This window comes from Dermacentor albipictus, chromosome 1, assembly GCF_038994185.2.
Source record: "Dermacentor albipictus isolate Rhodes 1998 colony chromosome 1, USDA_Dalb.pri_finalv2, whole genome shotgun sequence".
Classification (NCBI taxonomy): Eukaryota; Metazoa; Arthropoda; class Arachnida; order Ixodida; family Ixodidae; genus Dermacentor; species Dermacentor albipictus.
In genome coordinates, this window is record NC_091821.1 from 450,625,988 (window position 1) to 450,643,106 (window position 17,119).

Here is a 17,119-nt window from a genome sequence, read left to right on the forward strand (position 1 = left end):
CATGAGTGCCAACGCCGGAAAGCGCCACCGCACAACTCCGCCTGTGAACTCCAGCCTTTACAATGCCCATCCCGACCCTTTGATCGTGTGGGCATAGATCTCTACGGGCCACTTCCGTTGACTCCTGCCGGCAACAGGTGGATAATCGTTGCGGTAGACCACGTAACCCGTTATTGGGAGACTGCTGCTCTACCAAATGCTACAGCGCAGGAGGTTACCAATTCCCAACTTCGCCGATTTCTCCTTCGTCATGGAGGTCCACGTGAACTATTAAGCGATAGAGGCTGCGCCTTCTTATCTGAAGTCATCGAACAACTGCTTGCTGAATGCGCTATTGTTCTTCGTAAATGCACTGCTTATCACCCACAGACCAACGGTACCACGGAACGCTTTAATCGAAATCTTGGTGACATTCTCGCCATGTATGTCTCACCTGATCACTCTAATTGGGACCTAGTTCTTCCGTTTGTCACCTACGCGTACAACACCGCGACTCTGGCCACTAACGGATTCTCACCCTTTTACCTTCTTTACGGCCGTCATCCTTCGCACACCATGGACACCATTCTGCCCGAGCGGCCGGACCCATCCGAATGCCTGCCGATCTCGGAAGCCGCCAGATAAGCAGAGGAATGTCGCCAGCTTGCCCGCCGATTCACCTCGGACGACGAGCACCGCCAAAAAGCCATTCACGATGCCCAGAATTCGACTCCCACTTTTCTCCGGGGCGCTTTCGTCTGGTTGTTTGAGGCACACCGCACGCCTCGGCTCGCTTAAAAGCTCCTTCCGAAGTACGACGGTCCATACCGCGTTCTCGAGAGAACATCAACCGTTAATTACCTGGTTGAGCCGCTAACGCCGCCGTCCGACATGCGACGTCATAACCGTGAAGTCGTTCACGTTCAGCGTCTCAAGCCGTATCACAATTCTACCGTCCTTCCAGAAAACTAATTCGCCAGGATGGCTCCTTTATTTCCGCGGGGCCATTGTAAGGAAGATGACGAACGTGCGCGCAGTCAGCAGATTCGGCAGTATCAAGCGCGCAGAAGAAGCTCGAGCTCGGGGACTGTGCTCGGTGCATCGTAGAACCGGCGGTCGCTGCGAACCCGAATAAACCTCCTTTATAATATGCAAGAATTTTCGCTCACTGACAACTCATCCGGCGGCGACACCGACACCGGATTTTCTGTGACACGGGGCGCTTAACGCTATCGCTTTAACAGAAATCAATTTACACAGATTATTACATATTGCGGACAGGTATATTTAGATATATTGAAAAGACAGAAGAAAAACTGTGTTGCATCTAGGTCAGTTTTAATTGAACAATATGTGTGTTGGGAAAGAAAACAATGAAAACGGTAATAACAAACTTCTGGCAGTCGCGTGCATCTTCTGAACGGAATAATTACTTTATCTGCTATTGATAAACATCACATTTATTAGCTTTCTAAGTAATAGATATACGACTTATTTCACGTTCTTTGGTATTCTTAATGCAGCCTATATTGTTAAGTTCGCTGAAATGGAGGTTGATATATATGGCGCATAATATTGACACGTTCACTTACCATAGCTTGTGTAAATTTTCAGTATAACATACCGTGCTGTCTGTCTGAGAGTCTTAGCTTTCATAGTTTATTTTTGTATTCCACGTTGTAGTACTTGGTACAAAGTATAACATAACAACATTACTTGGGGAAATTTAGCATTTGGAGTGCCGTTAGGACAATTCTACACTTATTTTGTGCACTCACGAACGAAATGTTACGTTTCTTGCAATTCTTCGCAAAAGCTGGTTAATCTGATCTCTCCTGCTCAGCAAACAGTCATCGCATACTCTCAGGCGATATAAGATGACGCTTTCCCTTGTCGATTTTTGCCTTATACCATGCAATCACATTGGCTCTGTCTTGAAGCCTCTTATGATGACAGTGCCCTTAACTTTTTTTTTTGCACACTTCGGAAACATGCGCCTCCCATGTCAAGTAATCATTTGAAATATGTCTTATACTTTGACTTTATATGACGTTATAGCTTAGGGGCTCAATTATGACGCTGAAGGCGTTACATTTATATAAACACTGTAGATACTGCATTATTTTAAGAGTACTGGTCCGTGCGCACATGCGTGCTCCGCCAATCTAGTACGTGGTTGAGTGCTTTTGTGGCTGCTGCCTAGAGCAGTTTATTTTTTGTTGTTGACTTTTCCCTTGCGCAGTGGTGTTCCTGGCAGTGTACCTGATACTGACCTGTACCGTTTGTGTGCCAATGCTGTATCTGGAGCTGTTCCTAGGTCAGTTCTCTGGATGGTCTATACCAAGGGCCTTCGAGGGATTTCCCATGGCAAGAGGTGCTTGTTGCTTATTTTTTATTTTTTATTCAGTGAGTGTCCTGCTTTGCCAGACGGTGTTACAGCAGGGGGTTACAGACTTGAATTAAACACTTCTCCATCTATACAACACACTTGCCTCTCCTGCAGCCGGTTCCGAGCTCTAATAGTCATCAGAAAGATGGAACTGTAGGACATGCTTGTCCTTGTACGGTGCGCTTTCAATTGTGTCGGTGCTCATTTCGACTAGATATGTAATTGGATTCATCAAAATAGTTGTTATGAGCAATTTGGGTATTACAATGAAAAGCACAAAAGAACAACTTCAAACACACTCTTTTTCTGCGAAAAGAAAGCGATCCCCAACCTTATTCTGCTTTCATAACGGTGCAGTTATCTGTGGGCTCGTACCACTTTAAAAGAAACCGCGCAGCTCTGTTCTGAATTTTTTCGATCTGATCTATAGACTTTGCCTGCATCGGGTCCCATACAGAGATTGTGTATTCCAATATCGGTCTACATATGAGGTAGACTGTGTTATTCATATTCTGGGGTGCGCATCTCATTTACCGCTGCATAAAGTTAAGAGCCCTTGCTGCTTTACCAACAACATATTATTGTCATTCCATGAACAATCATGCAACAAAACAGTGCCAATATATTTCCATGTTGGCTCGGTAGTAATCTCATACGTATTTATGTGGTATGCTGTTTCTATTCGTTTTTTTTTTAAAAACGCGCATGCAAACACACTTTTTTGGATTCAACGTTATTTGCCAGTTCTAGCGCCACCTTGTAATACGAACCAAATCGTCCTGCAAACAAACGCCGTCACCTGCGTTCCTAACATTCGCGTGGCAACATTTCGAGCATAAACCTCAGGGCAAAAGAGGACCTACAGGACGGCCGAATAGGAGGCCACCACCTGTCGTTATTGCCATTACACTGAGAGATTGTTGTATGGACATTTTTCGTGGTAGAATGCATATAAACAATCTACTTGGTTTAATAAAAAATAAAGAATAAATAAACCCTGCCAGGCCACAGATTGAGTAGGCTCTCTAGATCGATAATGTAGATATCGGATACTTCCTAAATTTATAAATTAGTCACAACAATTGTCTCTGTTCATACTTTAATTTTACTTAAGTTCTTAACTGTCTAGATATTGTTACCACGTATGCAACCTAACATTTCACATGTGAAATTTATACTGCAGCAAAGTTTGTCAACTGTATTGTCGTACACATATTTTGTGGAACGAACTGGTAAACACTTTTTCATAAATTATCCTGGAATTTTACAATATTTGAATGCGAAAAGGTGGTAACAATTTACTAACTATTCGTTTATCTTTTGCTACGTATTTCTAAACGAAATATGAATACAATGTTAATGCTGTTCTCTCCGAAAACCTGCTCTAAAATAGTGGCCGCTCTGTCAAGCGACGTGTCCCGTTTAATCATACCACCCTACCCATTCTCTAATTGCCATTTTTTTATTTCATTCAGAAGGACTGAAAACCGAATTTTGATGTACCCCTTTCTTTAGTGCAACGGAAAGCCTACGGGTCTCAGTGTTCAATTATATCGTAATAACGGGAAAAGCACCATGGAACATTTTTATCAGCATTTTTCCGATCTGCATTGACGACGTAGTCGTGCTCAAGAATCAAAATGGATACAGTATTTAGTGAGCACGATAGCGTATATCCACCGGCATCCGCAGGAAGCAGACAACAAAGGCGGCCCTAGCTGTAAGAAAGCAATGTGTTGCTTATCAAGGCGCTGTTACTGTAGGTGACGTTTTCCCAAACAATTAATGATTTCTAGAAAAGTAGCTGGTGTCAAATATACGCCCCACTGAGGGCTCTCTCGCCGTAACAGAAACTACTCCCGAAGGCCATCCTTTTGCTGACTGCATGCGCCAGGCGTATTTAATGCGTAGCATTCTTTGGCTCGATGGAGCGTCCACTTTCTGATCCGTTCTATTCTACGTCCCATTTCGTGTACAAAAGAAAAAAAGAACGCCGATGCCATCTAGGAAGTAATAAGTGAATTTCTCCGCTTATATAGACAAACTTCGGTAAGATACATGGGACCTCCGAGGTGGTATTTTGTAAGCATGCATGGGATAGAATGATGGTTTGTACATACATTTGCTGAAACTTCATCCTTCTACTTTATAACCACCCTGTAAACTCATCATTTTATACAAAGTACTCTTTTTTGGAATAATAAAATAAATGCCATCAAACTTCCTAGTGGCAGGATTGGAACATACGACTTCTACTACCGAAGTCCGACATTGAAACTTGAACGCCATGGACGCATGCATCCACAACCGCAATAGAGCACCTATATGAATGAATGAATGAATGAATTATTTATTAAATAATTAATTAATAATTAAATACTTTATTTATCCCTCTTAAAAGAGATGGCAGTATGGTATGGAGGTTGGGGGGTGGAACTACTTGAAGTAGGCCCCCTCTATCCTCTCAGCCTGCTCCAGGAATACCTGGGCTGGCTAACGTCCATTATATGAACGAGAAAAGCTAACAAAAGACAGTACGACGCAGAAGTATGAAAGGACACGTGATGTCCCCGCTCGCCGCACCGGAGCAATGAGGTAGTGCACCCGCGCTGGCCGCTGTTGCTGCCGGCTGCGTCTGCTGTTGTGGCTCCGTCTACCGCAATTGTGGCGGGAAAACATGATGTGCGCCGCGGTAGCTGCCACGGTATGTACGAACCGGATGGTGCACTGCTGCGTCCAAGCTGCAGAAGCGTGAGTGTCAACCTCCTTAGAGGTTCACTGGGGAGAATTTTAAATTTAGTAGAATCTTACTGGACGCAGAGTTTGGCCGTAGTTGCACGGTCTGCGATCGACAACTTCCCTGGCTAATACACCCCCATATGAATGGTACGGCCCAAAACTTTTCGTTCCCCCATGGATTTGGGGCACACAGGTCTCTATACTGAATTCCATACGTATCCGTCGACGCTGCGGAGGCTATATGAACTTCTACCAATGGCTTCGTTCGCATATAGTTTGCTGGGACCTTGGTTTAGCTTAGGCAAGGAATACATAATTTGGTGGATGGAGAATGGAGGATCCACTGGCTTTATTCAAAAGTAGCAGCAGTTTTACCGAGTGGCTGTGGTGGTGCCCCTGTCGGTCAGCTGCTTCGGTTGGAGCAGGGAGAAACGACCACGTCGGCGGGGACAACGAAATGACGGACGGTCAATAGAAGTTCAAGCCGAAGACACAGGCGGAACTGGTAATCAAAACGGAATTGCCAGAATGAAAATCAAGCCCATTTATGAGGGCCTGAGGGCACTGCGCAAGGACAGTACACAGAATAATCTGCTGACCAGCAGTGGTAGCCTGAGTTCTGCATCGCCCAGCAGCAGCGACCATCGCAATGTCAGGGACACGTGCGATTCGAGTCGTGGTAGATGTAAAGATCATCTTCCTGCGACGACGAAAAGTGCAAGTTCGGTCTAGAGAAGTTATCACTCCGTGTGTGCCGTCTATGTTGCACTTGGCGTTCTGTCCATGCTTCGCTGTGCGCCAACAGCGTTCGATTGTGCGAGCATGCACGTGAGCTTCCTCGCGATGGGTCGAAAGTAAAAAACCCCAAAAGAACAACGAAAGTAAAGCTAGTCTAAAACAAGGCATTAGCAGCAGTAGACCACAGTGTGTTTGTTTCTGAGGATTAAAACTTGTTTCATTCAGTACTCGCCCTATATAAAAACAATGGCGCACATCTGCGGTGAAAAACATTGAAGTTGTAGCAACCATCCGTATCTTCTCTGTCCGCGTTCTTCGGAAATCCACTTTGCCTCGTTGGGGGAGGGGAAGGAGGGGTCATTGCTCCTTGCTCCCTTCGCCGTGCCTTGAAGTGGGCGTCATTGTCCCCTGATCGCCCGATAGGAGCACAGCCCCAGCCACTCGGCAAACATGCTTCTACTTTTCCGCAAAGCCACTCGACTCTCCATTCTCAACCTGTCAAAACGTGTATTTCTTGCCTCCGCTAAACCCAGCTCCCAACAAATCGTAACCCAGGAGATCTACGTTTTCTTCTAACACTAGGCATGGGCGACGCTGCTCCTACTCCTCCTCACAAGGATGACGCCCCGATTACGTCTCCTGTCATCACCGCAGAGATTCAGCTTCCCAGCTTTTGGCCCAAGAATCCCCGAGTTTGGTCTATGTAAGTAGAGGCCCGTTTTCAACACCCTGTGGTCACTTAATAGTCAGAAAATTACCTGCACATCATTGCTTCACTCTCCTTCGACATCGCCGATGCCATAGACCATAGAGGACTTGCTAGCGGGCGCGCTTTCAGCCACCGCATACAACGAAGTGAAACGCACGGTACTGTGGCGCCTCGAGCCAACGCAACATAGTAGGCTCAAACAGCTCTTCTGCAAGGAACTCAACGACCAACGATGGTCACAACTCCTGCAATGTAGCATCGGTTATTGGGTGAGCACTCCACAAACTGGAGCCAACTACCAATTTTGCGCGAGCTGGTCTTGTAACGCTCTCCATCCGCACACGTTGTACTTGCGGGTTCCGACAAGATGAGTCTCGATCGGCTGGGGGCATTCGCTAACCGCATATGCAACTGTTCGTCTTCAGCACAGTTACCTGTCACTGCTGCGAGAGTCTCAGAGCCAGGAGACCAACTCTCGCGCCTGAAGGAGACAGTCGACCGCCATATCAGTGCACTGAAGAAGCTGACGGCTCGCGGCAACACGGACGGCCAACTTCAGCGCAATCATTTGGCTTCACAGTCCCGCAGTGCACCTAGAGTCTCACAGTTGCAGTTGTGCTAGTACCAAAGTTGCTTTCACGAACGAGGAAGTCGTTGCACTCAGCCCTTTTTGTGGACCAACCCCGGCCCACCTGTCACTGCTCTGCCACGGAGGCTCACTGGACGGAGTTTGGAGATCGCGCGCCGTGAGTTCGAACACATGGTTTAACACATGGAATAACATATTCCATGTGTTCCAACACAATAACGCACGGCGTTATTCTATTCTATTACTGGTCTTCACCTCTCCATCTGGTTCCAAACCTGGATAGTGGAGACCGGCGGCCTTGTGGTGGTTACCGAGCTTTGAGTGCTGTCACTTCTGCGGATCAATGTGCCCTTCCCTACACTCATATATTCCCCACACAGACTTCGGCACCCGTCTCGCAGGAAGCAAAATATACAGCAAAATCACTATCATGAGCGCGTACCACGAAATCCCTGCCGATCCAAGCCAAACTCCGAAGGCTGCAGTGACTATTCCATTTGGCCTATTTAAATTTGTCCCTATGCTTTACGGTTTGAAGAATGTGGCGCAAGCTTTCGAAAGGTTCATAAACGATCTTACGCGCACACGCCCATTTATTTCCGTCCACCTTAGCGACATGCTCATTGAAAGTCGCACAGCCGAAGAGCACAACGAGCACTTTCGCCTTCTATTTGAGCGACTGACTGAACACCGCCAGGTCCTAAAGGCCCACAAATCCATTTTCGGAGTTGAAGCCCTGGATTTTATTTGGCAATCACATTTCACTCCAAGACATCAAGCCGCTAGAATCTTGGGTGCGGTCAATCAACTTCCCCTCTCCAACCTCCTCGCTAAAGTTGCGCGAGTTTCTGGGGCTCTTAATTTTTCACAGGTGCTTTATACCATCCTGTTCGGAAGTTCTTCAGCCGCTTACCGACGGGGTGCGTCGCGACTAAAGAATAGTCTACCTTTAACTGTTCGTCGCATAATGAACACTAGTTATAGGAAGCCAAAATGTGGTTGGCGACTGCAGTGTTGTTAATTCTTTCTTTACCCGACGCCGTCAACTTGCCTTATGGTAGATGCGTCGATCATGGTAGTGGGTGCACTACTGCAGGAGCCCGACGGCCCAAACAGGAAGCCGCTAGGCTTCGTCTCAAAGCGCCTCAAACCTACAGAAGCTCGCTACAGGGCCTTCGGGAGGGAGATGTTGGCCATCTATTGTGCTGTCAAGCGTTCCGTTTTTTCCTCTTGAAGGCTGCTGGTTTTACATCCTGGCCGACCGCAAGCCATTAATCTTCGTTTTCATGAACAACAGTTCCTTGTACTCAGAACGTGAGTTTCGGCAACATTGCTTGATCTCGGAATTCTCTACGGAAATCCACCATATCTCTGAGACCAAAAATGAGGCTGCTGATACACTGTAGTGGATTTGCGCTGTGCCTGCTGGCCTAGTGGATTTCGAAGCTCTAGGTTCCGCCCAGCAACTGACCCCTAGCTGAGCCAATTGCGAAAAAAGGGCTCATCGCTCCAACTTCCGACGGTGCCGATTCTCTACACAACAACACTGGTCGCATGCGAGACATCGCAGGCAACTCCTCGAGCGTTCGTGCCCCATCAGTTTCGGCGGCCAATATTCTATTCACGGCACGGGCTAAGCCATCCCGGTATTAGAGCGACACAGAGGCTTATCAAAGACCACTTCGTCTGGCTAGGGATCAACACAGTAGTTCGAAGCTGGGCGAGAAGCTACCAAGCCTGTCAAGCTGTGAAAGTGGCCCGGCAAATCGCGTTCAGTGGTGCGCCCGTTTCGACCACGCCGCTTCCGCCATACCAAGGTACCAGGTACCTTCTCACGTGTTTGCGGCCGGTACAAGAGCGGCAGCATTTGCTTCTATGTGGGTGTCGCGGTACGGTTGCCCTTCGCTCATAACTGCTGACCGAGGCGGACAGTTGTAAAGCTCGCGTTTCTTTCTGCCTTGGCGTTACTGCTCGGCACGCGCCTTCAGAACACTACCGCTTACCGCCCACAAAGCAATACCATGGTCGACCGTCCCCACCGACAACTGAAGGCGTCATTGACGACCACGCTCGACAGACCGCACTGGGTGGTAAGGCTACCTCTATGCTGCGTTGCATGCATAGCAGTCAACGCTGTCTGGAGAGAGAGAGAGACAATCAACTTTATTCAAGAACCCCGGTCCGGGTTCGCCCGCTTTGTTCTAGTTGTCTGCCAAGCCGAGCGTCGTGATGAGCTCGATCATGGCATGTACGTAGTTGGAGGAGGAGTCCGCCAGCCACTCGTCAAGTTTTGTAGGTCTACGGGTGGGTGAGAGCTTGGCAAGGCTAGCCTGAATAGCGAGACGGCTCCCCGGACAATCCCACACAATGTGAGCATTATCCGGGAAGCCGCCGCATGCCATGCAAGCCGGTTTACCAGGCAAACCTTGTATGTAGTGTTGGAAGTGTAGAGACAAGAGAGAGTGCGTCTGTGCACGCCTCCATAGTACCGCCTCTCTTCGATTCATGTGTGTATCCGCTTGAGGATATTTCATGGAGTTGTTTAGAAAATCATTTTCATCACGCTGTGGAGGCTAGAGAGACTTCTTTCAGTGGCGTCGTTCGCCCCTAGATATAGTTCGATGTTTTTGACCGCAATTGTGCGCAACTGTTGTTTATATATGGTCACTATTGAATGACAAAAGCTTTCATCCTTACAAACAAGCGCACTGTGGTATACGGCTGTTAATGCGCTGTCTTATATCGTTTTTATTTTTGTTGTTCCTTTCTGGGTTTTTATTTGCAACCCGTCGCGAAGAGCCTCACCTGCATGCTCACGCGAGGAAACGGTGTTGGCGCGCAGCGAAGCATGGAGAGAATGCGTGTAGTGATACTTTTTCTTGACCGAACTTCTTGCGTAGCTTCCATAGCGTTGACTGCTATGTATGGCACGGAGTATAGTACTACAGGGGCTGCGAAAACAACCAAGGTTGACCGCGGAGTAACCGCCGCCGTGAGGCCCTATGGGTAATCAGTCCGGAATACAGGCCAGTTTTTCTGCACCCAGCAAGGCACTCCGCCAGGGGCCGCGCAGCACTTAGAGAGACTACATTCCTAGTTTGAGCAGGTTATACCTACATCCTTACGTGTCGCGCGCGGGCAGCCCGTGCTTAGTTTTCTGACAATGGACACAACCACGTACGTCTTTCTGCGACGTGACTTTATCAAGCCACCATTGACTCCTTCCTATGAAGGCCCCTTGCGCGTGGTTTCACGTTCAGAGAAAACCTTGAAGATTGACGTTCGCGACAAAGAACATACAGTGTCGTGCGACTTCACGAAACCAGCTTATCTTAATTATTAACTCTTGATATATTCTGTCATTCACAACCAAGCCTCCGGTGTTCCAGGTGGCCGCCCTTGTAGCGACCGTCTGTCACTTCGTTGCCCCGCTGCTAGGAAATCCAGCTTGCCTCGTCGTGGGGGTCATTGCCCCCTGCTCGCCCTATAGGGCGGCACCAAAACCACTCGGCGACCCTGCATTTACATTTAGGTAAAGCCACTCTACTCACCATTCTCAGCCTGTCAAAATACACATTCCTTGCCTCAGCCAAATCGCGCTCTCAAGAAACTATATGTCAACGAAGCCACTGCAAGAAGTATCTCTAGCATCCACAGCGTTGACTGCTATATGTGGAATGGTGTATGGGTATCCGCACGACTGTAGCCAGCGCCTCCTCGTTTTTCAATGCCAGCCGGATGCAGCCGATCCGACCATTCTCCACCCTCTCCTATCATCCTTTCCTACCCCCCCCCCACCCCTTTGGCTAGCGCTCGCGCCTGCTTTACGATGGTGGTGGAGAGTACTATTTGGAGTGGCGCCTCACGACGGAAGTCAGAGGAAGACTAACAGACACGTGATAATGTAACAGACGCAGTGACGGAGCGTCTATCGCTTCTCCACCGGCTCGGAAGCCGCGCGCGCTCAGATGCACGCGTGACGCAAGCAGTCATATCGTCTGGGTAGCGTGGCATCACGCAAATAACTGAACCAAGGCGCACCAACGACTCCTATTCTGGAGCGAGCGATTTTGCCGGCATGGAGATAATAGAGCAAGCAATACTCCGCTGTGCAACACGTTCATGAGTCCATGCATTTCCATTATGTCGGCGGCGCGTTCAGTGGCTACCAGCCTGGCCGAGTCCGTCGATCACAACAGGGTCTTCCATTGCTTCCAGGCGGTCAGGATCTCGCCGCCCCACGAGGGAGGTTTAACCAAACATCCAAGGAGCATGTGGGTAAGGGTAACGTGGGGTTGGGTGCATTCGGAACAGCCAGGAGTATATGTCGTCGGATGGAAGAGGGACAGCAAATAGGGAGAGGGAAGGGTGCAGATCTTAAGGCGTCGCCTTAATATTTCCTGACAATTGCAAAGGGACTGGTAGTGCGGGGATATAGCTGGCGTTCGGCGCAATATCCCTGGCTCAGCTCTCTGAAGGAGTGCGTGCGCTCCCGGGAAGAGCCCCATTCCGCCACCGCCCGGTTGATGAGACATCAGGCGCGGTGCACACAAATCAGCTCCACATGGCGGGGCGGGTTTGTGGGACCAAGCTCTCGTAGACTGGGGCTGGTGCGCAGCTTAGGCGTACAGTTTTCGAGTCAGTAAGGACGTACCGGGCATTAGTGCGTATAAGGGCGAGCGCGATTGCCGCCATTTTCGTGGATGCTTGGGTGGGTATGACAGGAAAGTTGAGAGTTACGATGCAATGGAGTATATGGTCACGGCCGCTCTATTGTAAACGACTGCAACTACCCCGTCTTCGCCCGTGAAGGCCACGTCCACCCATACAGCGCGAGCTTTCAAACCGTAGTATTTGAGGCGAGCTTTTGCATGTGCTATGCAGCGGGCCGAGTGATAGGCCACGTCTGTGTTCTTCAGGAGCCGTTTTACTAGGAGCTTTGTGTGTATGGGGCGTGTGACTGGTAGTAATATCGGGTCCACTGCTAGTATGCGAGTTCGGAGAGTATCAATTTTATAACGTTCTTTGAAGGGTTAAGCTAGGCGAGCGAGTTGTATTTGTCTGTGGACCTCTATGAGATCGTTTGTGGTATTGATGGAGGACAAGCGGTAGATGTAAGAGTTTTGGTTTGGGAGGAGCGGATGGAAGGTGTAAAGTTTCTCTGTAGGCTTTACAAATCATAAAATCCAGGGTGATGATTTATTCGTGTCAAGATCGGAGGCGGGATATTGTGTAGAGGAAACGACTGAGTATGAAGGCATGTTATAGTGTTTGCCTGAAACTATACGGATGAGATGCGAGAGCTTCTTCATCACCCGCTTGAGTTTCTGGATAGTGAAAGTGTTCTGGTCGTTGTTTTGGATGTGAAGGCCTAGGAAGCGGAGTGTGCCAACCTCTGGGATAGGGCGTACGTCCACAGTAACGACGATGTGGGCCGTGATCAGGGCACACGGTGGGGGGTGTATAAGATGTAGCTCAGACTATTCCGGAGAACACCATAGACCTATCCTTTGTTCATGTTGTTCTGTGAGGTTTGCGATGGCTTATAATGTTTCCTCTATGGCGTCATCGCTGCCGAGGGTGGTCCACAGAAGGATGTCGTTCACGTAGATGATGTGGCGCAGGTAATGGAAATGGTGAAGTGCGCGGTGTAAAGGTCGGTGTGACATTGAAAAGAAAATGGCATAATAGAGAACCTCGCTTTGTGCCTATTTCGCTAAGGGCGCAGGGAGGGGACGCATGGGGGCCCATATGAACTTGAACCGTGCGTAGCGAGAGAAAGGCTTGCATGTACGTATACATGCTGGCGCCTAATTTGAGGTTGGGGAGAGCCGTCATGATCGCTGGCTGTTCTACGTGATCAAATGCCTTGGATACGCTTCTGAAGAGGGTGCGTTAGAAGGGAGGTGACCGTATCGGCGGGCAAATTGTGCGAGCAGGAAAAGCTCTACAACAACGTTTGCTTCATTTATCAAACGCGAGATTGGTGCTTAGAACAAGCGTGTTACTGTGGACATTGCTATAGTGGGCGTGGTATTCTGTGCATTGGCTTGTCTCTTAAAAGGAGCAAGGTCGATTTCAAGCGTGGAGTATCGGCTTCATAAGCAGTGATTACAAGAATATTACGCAGTAGAAGACAACTCGCCAGTTGGGAGTTCCCGCTCTAATTGTTAATTAGTCAAGCTAAGGTAAGCGGTAGGATATGTCCGGAATGCTAGTGTTGTGGTATCTGTTTGTATCTCAAAGAGACAATAGAACACGGGTTGCTAACTCAAGGACTCGTGCACGTACAACACTCCTGCCCCACCATGCAATGATCGGCTCTGCCGTTCCAATAGCTACCACGAAGGCCGAGCTCGTTAGTGGGTACCATATGTTTATCCTAATGCGTATAGAATTAAGCGCAAGAGCCTAATAACATACAAACTGAAATTTTAAGCAATAAGTACGCGGTACTTATATTAGCTGACTTAGGTATACTAATATCATTTACAATATCCGATTTACCGAGAATTCACCACCAGTTCGCACCGCATACGTATTTTTTTTTAACTTTCAGTGTCAATTTAAAATTTTTTTCTACCTTGATTGCGAACAGCATGTTTGTTTCTATTGCTGTAAATAATGACATTTCATATCCACCAAACATCTCACAACACATTCTGGCAGGTTGTCAGTGCCTTTATGAGAACAGTACTTATGTTATACAGATATAGATTAAGCACTGCGATACCAGAAACATGTACATATGGGCCATCAAGAAATACCCTAATGAAGATCAAATAATAAATAAGCACAAAAGTATGTATTGAAGGAAAGTCAAACAAATAACTAATGTGGAAAAATACTTTAGCAATAGCACCACAGATAAGAATAGCATTTCAACATGGACATAAAGAATACAAATACCGCACAAGAAATACAGAGTGGAATATGAGCAAGGAATGACAACATCATACAAATCTGAAAGAGTTGCAGGACGGCCGCAAGCATTACAGAAACACCCGAATCGACCGCACGATAACTATTAAAATGTCTTTCCCTCAGAATGAGTGGTAGCGCTTGACTGCTTTACATGATTCTACATCTCTATGTTGAAAGACAAATGAGTACGCAGAAACATGAAGCGAACGAGCCGTTTACTTGCGGTTGGAATATTACGGTGTACCATTCTGATGATGAATGCCGTCCATTGCAGATTGCTTCTGCTTCGCGGCTATAGAGGAAAGAAATAACTGGGAGCGAGCATTGCGCAAAGTGATTGAAGCTAAACGAGTAGGCCAGACATCTGGTCGTCACATCAGGGCCAGCGGTAGGTTACAGTGCACCCGGAAGCAGCCTACAAATACTCACAACATTATCGCGCGGTTGACCGCTGGAGGCACTTAGCGTGTATTCGCTGGCCACGTTCACGCTCAGAAGAACACTTTTATGTAGCACGCATCGAGCAACAGAAAGCTGTATCGGTGGTTTTTCATGTTGCCCTACAATTTCGTCGTTGATACTTTTAATCTACGTATAATATTTCAGAAGTTGATATATTAATTGAGACTAATTATGTAGGTAGGCGGTAAAAATAATCTGAGAGTCTGCAAGTGACGGCAACCAATACATTGGTTCTATCCAGTGAACCAACATTTGATGTTTTTTATAAATATTTTCCCAAGTTAGGTTGGACACCCTACTAACACTGACACTGGGCCTATGGAACTGATCTCAAAACCACTTACAGTCTTTCTACTATTTCCTGGGTACTTTGAGTTAGTGGCCTGCTATTTATACTGTGCTTCATTCAATGAGGCTCTTGATTGAATAAATATTCCTTGAAATGGCGTCGGAGGATGCATTGATGTTATTTACAGTGTTCTTTCGATGAGATGCAGCGCAGTAATTATGCAAGCCGTAGCAACTCGCAAGAACCTTGTTCACTCGTATGCAGGCTTGGGCTGGACGATGCTGAGCGGCGACCTGCTACAGGTGGTGTTCCACGTTCCCGCGATAGCCTACTCGTGGATATATTTGACAGCCTCGTTCTCGCCGGTGCTGCCCTGGAGCGTCTGTGATGAGCACGACATAGGACACAACGGCTGTTACCAGAACCAGCTCGGCAAAGTAAGTAGGTTGAATAAATTTGCTTAGTTCCAAGGAACAGGATGGGTTCTACTGATACATCGAGGGCAACGAGGATGCATTCTCACGAGTCCCTCTTCGGTTCCGAAAAAAAATGTAGGCATATAAAAGGGACAATTTTTATAAAAAGTAACATTTTACAGACTACTGCCGCCGCTCACAGGGAAAAAATTAGTGACGTACAAAGACTTTTCCTAAGAGAAAAATGTGTCTACAAACGTGTACAGTTGCGAAAGCGTCACGTTAGCTATTCGCGGTCCTTCCTTTTTTTGTTTTTAGTTGTTCTTTTTTGCGTGTGCCCCGCCTCAGGCGGTAGTTTCTCTTGGAACCTAGGTAAACTCTGGCGCAGAAAAGAAAGCAATGTGATTTGAATGCCTCAAAACTGATTGCTGAGTACTTGGCTTGAGAAGATGTCTGCACGAACCTGGACAATGGTATCGAAGCTGAACTATTTTGTAAAGAATGCTGAAGAACCATGTTATAGAGCATTGTTCCTAGTCCTCCACTACATCGAGCCTCGTAATTCCATAGTGCTTTGGACCAGTAATACATGTGAAATTATTTTTCATGCTCTAAGATAACGCTCTACCATGCGCTACTTTTATCAGTGTAGTCAAACGCCAGCTCTACGCCAATGGCCGCTTTTGTTCAAGAATTTATTTATTTATTTATTTATACAATACTGCAGGCCCAAATGAGGGCCCAAGCAGGAGGGGCAGAATACATAAATATTTGCATATGCACGTGCTTATATATACATACAGACATGAAAAGAAAATACAAAAGCAATGCAACATATGTAAATATTATAAGAAAACAAAAAATGAAAGCGACGACTAATAAGATTAAGAGAAGGTACACTGAAGGAAGGCAACTTGACAAACATTAGAACTGTATCACACGCATATGTGAGCACTGGCAACCACTATCGAGACAGGGGAAAAAAAAAAGTACCAGAAGTTGAACGAGCGCTCATTGCAAAATACTGTATAGAATAAGGATGATGTGGAAAGTATTATACAATATTCACGTTTAAAAAAAAAGAAGAAAACAGTAACAAGGTTTGCCCATATGGCAATACCCCCAGTATCAAAGACACAAGCGGTCAATAGAATCTGTGTTTATCAATTGTGATAATGGCAGGCTGTTCCAATCTGTTACAGTGCGAGGGAAGAATGAAAACTTGAAAAGGTTAGTTCGGGTGTTATAAGGCGTCAAAGAATCAGCGTGACGATGCCGTGTTCGGCGCGCTGTAAGTGGTTGAACATAAGCCTGCGGCTGGAGGGACAAACAGTTGTTTTTAAGCAAGAAAAGAAATTTCAGTCGTTGTATTTTCCTGCGTAGTTGTAGCGTTTGGATATTATGTTGAATCATTAGGCTAGTAGGAGAGTCACTCAGTCTATATTTAGAAAAAATAAACCTGACAGCTTTACGTTGGACCATCTCTAAAGTGTTAATGTTAATTTTCTTATAGGGATCCCACACAATGCATGCATATTCCAGTTTCGGTCGGATGAGTGAAGTGTAAGCCAGTAATCTAGTACTAGAGGGAGCGTGCTTTAGTTTGTGCCTGAGAAGACATAGTTTCCTGAAAGACGAGCTACATACGTTAGAAATGTGCCTATTCCAGCTGAGGTCACTGGTTATTGTGATTCCAAGATAGTTATATTCGCTGACCTTGGTTAGTGGTTCCGTGCCGAGGTTATAGACAAACGACATTCTATTAATTTTTTTTGTTATGGACATATAAACAGTTTTTTCTCTGTTCAATTCCATACCCCACCGACTGCACCAGGAAAGAATGTTTTGAAGGTCAGAGTTAAGCATTAATTGATCATCGTGGCAA

At 46.8% G+C, this 17,119-nt stretch overlaps 1 protein-coding gene across 1 annotated transcript in view; it reads left to right on the top strand.

The window, feature by feature from the left end:
* The window catches only part of LOC139046740 (sodium-dependent noradrenaline transporter-like), a 125,428-nt gene that overhangs the window by 9,222 nt on the left and 99,087 nt on the right, over window positions 1–17,119 (top strand). Inside the window, exons 2-3 of the mRNA XM_070532350.1 lie at window positions 2,222–2,353; window positions 15,083–15,255. Of these exons, the coding sequence (XP_070388451.1) occupies window positions 2,222–2,353; window positions 15,083–15,255 (305 nt within the window). The remainder of the gene's footprint in view (window positions 1–2,221; window positions 2,354–15,082; window positions 15,256–17,119) is intronic.